A 4,663-nucleotide genomic window follows, 5' to 3' on the forward strand; every position below is an offset into this window, starting at 1 on the left:
GAACATGTCCATGGAGAGTTTTGAGCAGAAGAATAAAGAACAGTACATATAATTATGACAGTTGTGAGATGCACAAAGGCACCTCATGTAAATTGGCAGCACTCATAATTTAAGCATTTTAATTTATATATGTATTATGACAGTGTTCCACAGATGCCAGAAAGTTTTGAAGAAAATCAGTGAATTTTAATTTATTTTGCCCACTGCAGTATGTCATCTGATGTCTTGACTGCTGCTTCCATTCGTGTTGATTGTGGAACCAAGTAATATGAAATCTTGACAACTTCAATCCTTTCTCCATTTATCATGCTGCTGCTTGTGGGGCCAGTTATGAGGATTTTCATTTTGTTTATGTTGAGATGTAATCTATACTGCAGACTGTAATCTATGATTGTCATCAGTAAGTGCTTCAAGTCATCTTCACTTTCAGCAAGCAAAGTTGTGTCGTCTGCATATTGCAGGTTGTTAGTGAGTCTTCCTCCAATCCTGATGCCTTCTTCATATAGTCTAGCTTCTTGGATTATTTGCTCAGCACACAGATTGAATAAGTATGGTGAAACGATACAACCCTGATGCATTCCCTTCCTGATTTTGAAACCATGCACTGTCCCCTTGTTCTGTTTGAATGACAGCCTCCTCTATGTACAAGTTTCTCAGGAGTACAATAAGTGAAGGAATTCCCATTCTTCTCAATGTTATCCATAATTGTTGTGATGCACACAGTCGAATGCTTTTGCACAGTCAATAAAAAACATATGTAAACATCTTTCTGGTATTCTTTGCTTTCAGTTAAGATGGATCTGACATCAGCAGTGATATCCCTCATTCCACATTCTCTTCTGAATCCTACTTGAATTTCTGGAAGTTCTCTGTCAATATACTGCTGCAGCCATTTTTTAATTATCTTCAGTGAGGTTTTACTTAAGTGCAATATTAATGGTATTGTTTGATAATTACCACATCCTGTGGAATCACCTTTCTTTGGAATGGGTAAAAATATGGATCTACTCAAGTCATTTGACCAGATAGCTGTCTTCAAAATCTCTTGGCATAGACAAGTGAGTGCCTCCAGCACAGCATCTGTTTGTTGAAACATCTCAATGGGTATTCTGTCAATTCTTGTCCTTTACCAGTTACTTCAGTGTCACTTCAACTTGTTCCTTCAATATCATTGGTTCTTGATCATATGCCACCTCCTGAAATGGATGAACATCAACCAATTCTTTTTAGTATAGTGACACTGTGTATTCTTTCCATCTTCTTTTGATGCTTCCTGCATCATTCAATATTTTGCCCATAGAATCTTTCATTATTGTAGCTCAAGGCTTGGATTTTTTCTTCAGCTCTTTCAGCTTGAGAAATGCCTAGCATGTTCTTCCTTTTTGGTTTTCTAACTCCAGGTCTTTGCACATTTCGTTATAGTAGTTAACTTTTTGTCTTCTCAAGCTGCTCTTTGAAATCTTCTGTTCTACTCTTTTATCTTGTCATTTCTTCCATTTGCTTTAGCTACTCTTCATTCAAGGGAAAGGGTCAGAGTCTCTTCTGACAACCATTTTGGTCTTTTCTTCCTTTCCAGTCTTTTTAGTGACCTTTTGCTTTCTTCATGGATGATGTTCTTGATGTCATCCCACAGTTCCTCTGGTTTTTGGTCATTGGTATTCAGTGCATTAAACACATTCTTTAGATGGTCTCTAAATTCAGGAGGGATATAATGAAGTTCATATTTTGGCTCTTGTGGACTTGTTTTAATTGTCTTCATCTTCAACTTGAACTTGCATATGAGCAGTTGATGGTTTGTTCCACAGTCAGCTCCTGGCCTTGTTTTGGCTGAAGATATTGAGCTTTTCAATCACCTCTTGCCACAGATGTCATCCATCTGATTCTTGTGTATCCATCTGGTGGAGTCCATGTGTACAGCCACCATTTATGTTGTTGAAAAATGGTATTTGCAATGATTAAGTCATTGGTCTTGCAAAATTCTATAAGTGATCTCCAGCATCATTTCTATCACCAACGTCATATTTTCCAACCACCAGTGATTCTTCTTTGTTTCTAACTTTTGCATTTCAATCACCAGTGATAATCAACACATCTTGATTGTATGCTTGGTCTATTTCAGATTGCAGATGTTGGTAAAAATATTCAATTTCCTCATTTTTGGCTTTGGGAGTTGGTGTGTAAATTTGAATAATAGTCATATTAAATGGTCTTCCTTGTAGGCATATGAATATTATCCTATCACTGATAGTAGCATTGTACTTCAGGATAGATATTGAAACATTTTTTGTTATGATGAATGCACACTATTCCTCTTCAATTTTTCATCCCCAGCATAATGTGTCATATGGTTGTGTGGATCAAAATGACCAAAATCATCCATTTCAGCTCACTAATGCCTAGAATATTGATCTTTATGCATTCCATTTCTTTTCTGACAGCTTTCAATTTTTCTAGATTCATACTTTGTACATTCCATGTTCCTATTATTAATGGATGTTCACAGCTATTTCTTCTCATCTTGAGTCATGCCACATCAGCAAATGGAGGTCCTGAACGCTTTACTCCATCTACATCTTTAAGACCAGTTCTACTTTGAGTAGATAGCTCTTCCCCAGTCATATTTTGAGTGCTTTCTGACCTGAGGAGCTCATCTTTCAGCACTATATTGGACAATGTTTCAGGGTTATTCATAAAGTTTTCCAATAATATATCAGACAGTGTTTCACTGCTATTCATAAGGTTTTCACAGGCCAATTTTTTGAAAGGTGGATGGCCCCTTCCTTCTTCTGAGTCTGTCCACTGTCTGCTGAAACCTGTCCACCATGGGTGCCCTTTCTGGTATTTGAATTACTGGTGGCATAGCCTCTAGCCTCACCACAACACACAAGCCATTGCAGCACGACAAACTGACAGATGAGTGGTGGGCCTGACATAATAGGTACTTAAAACCATGAGTTCCTTCCTTTCCTCCTAAAAAACATCCATCTCAGTGAAAGTACAAAACATGACCATTGAGCTTGGACACCAGCCAAGCATTTAGTGTTGCATAGAACAGATGTGACAGTCTAGTCCTTTAATGTTGAAATCATGATAACTCAGGAAAAAGCTGGGATATGGCCACTAATCTTAGAAAAGAGTTCATTTTTTTCCCAAAGATAGTTTTACAAAATATCATCAGGCTATTTAATGCAGGATGAAGTCACTTATGAATCACAATGTTCTCTTATCTCTACCCTCATCATCATTACTTTCTTGCTTGGGTAAAGTCCTAGAAAATTCTCCTGGAATTCACTCAAATTGCCAAATTTTCCACTCTTTGCCCACATTTTCATTGCACACACCCACTCATGCATTGCTATCAATCACACATTCTGTATAGTTTTTGTAGCTAGGCACCAAAATTATAAATTTTTAGCTTTCTTGACCGTTTATGGGCTATTCTTAACATTAAAACCTAAAAGAACAAAAGCAATGAGAGCTTCTAATAATCCATAATTCATATGGAGAGTGTAAGGCATCTAAGTATTTAGCATGACACTTAGTATATGTTGATGGATCTTACTGAGTTTTCAAAACATAGCCATTCTTTGGCAAATTTAAGACTTATTTATATGATTTTTGATTAGTCTGTGAAAGTGTTTTATAATATACAAATTGCTATATAAATATTGTTTTTCCCTAAATAAATATATTAGAAATTTCAGTTTGGAGAGGAAATTCACTCAATAATCCTGGGATTCAATAAACATGGAATGATACCAAGAGAGTCTCATAGACTATCTGCTTAGAGTTAAAAGGTCATATTCATGTTCTGGTTCATAATTTTTCTCTGGTTTCTATGACCCTAGTCATATGGTAACTCTCTGAAAATTTAGTGGTTTCTAACAGGTGTCCAGATAGGCAGTGAAGTGTTTGCTAATGTGAATCCTTCTGGGTACATCCTCAGATTGTCACTAAATTCATCCCAAGTGAGGAAATTCAAGTGTTCCTGGAGGAAACACTGGATGGTCTGGAGAGCCTCAACCCTACTTGCACAAAGGCCTGTGGCATGTGGATGATTGCTGCTCTGAAGGAGCAAGGAGCTGCCTTGGAAGATCAGGTGAGCTGACAACTAGCTTTATAATCAAATGGAATTTTAATGCTTTTGAAAGCCCAAATTGGAACCTGACTCTTGGTTTGTCCTTTTGTGGGAAACAGGCAAGAGCATACACAACCTAGAAATGCTACAACAGAGACCCAAGTTATATACTGATGACAACGCTCATGTTGAGCACCTGGTCAACCTGCCCGGTTTGCCTCTTCAGTCTGTGATCATAAAAACCATCTAAATTGTCCTGCTCTGGCTGGATAAAACAGCTCTGAACCAAGGGCACTAGAACTCTAGAACACTGAGCTGTTAGATCTGTGAGGATGAGAGTAACCACATGGATGCTGTTGAAATGGCCATTGAGAGCCAGCAGAATTCTTAATTCCTCTGCCACTGTTCAAGCACACCACAGGTTTATTCTCCTGTGAGTAAGGAGAACTGGGTTAGAAAAGTGCCTTCACCTTCCTCCTTACTGGAGATTTAAGATTCACTGGAGTGAGCAGGGTGGAAATTCAGTAAGCTTGGTTAAAAGCTCCACATGGAGATGTTCTATTTTCTTTCCTAAAGTCAGAAGCA

General features: G+C 37.8%; 1 protein-coding gene across 1 annotated transcript in view; it reads left to right on the forward strand.

The window, feature by feature from the left end:
* Nucleotides 1-4,663, forward strand: part of MROH2B (maestro heat like repeat family member 2B) — a 137,672-nt gene that overhangs the window by 113,454 nt on the left and 19,555 nt on the right. Inside the window, exon 25 of the mRNA XM_007950534.1 lies at nucleotides 3,947-4,099. Within this exon, the coding sequence (XP_007948725.1) occupies nucleotides 3,947-4,099 (153 nt within the window). The remainder of the gene's footprint in view (nucleotides 1-3,946; nucleotides 4,100-4,663) is intronic.

Source organism: Orycteropus afer, unplaced genomic scaffold (genome assembly GCF_000298275.1).
Source record: "Orycteropus afer afer isolate SDZICR_OR568_19922 unplaced genomic scaffold, OryAfe1.0 scaffold00275, whole genome shotgun sequence".
In the NCBI taxonomy this organism is placed as follows: domain Eukaryota; kingdom Metazoa; phylum Chordata; class Mammalia; order Tubulidentata; family Orycteropodidae; genus Orycteropus; species Orycteropus afer.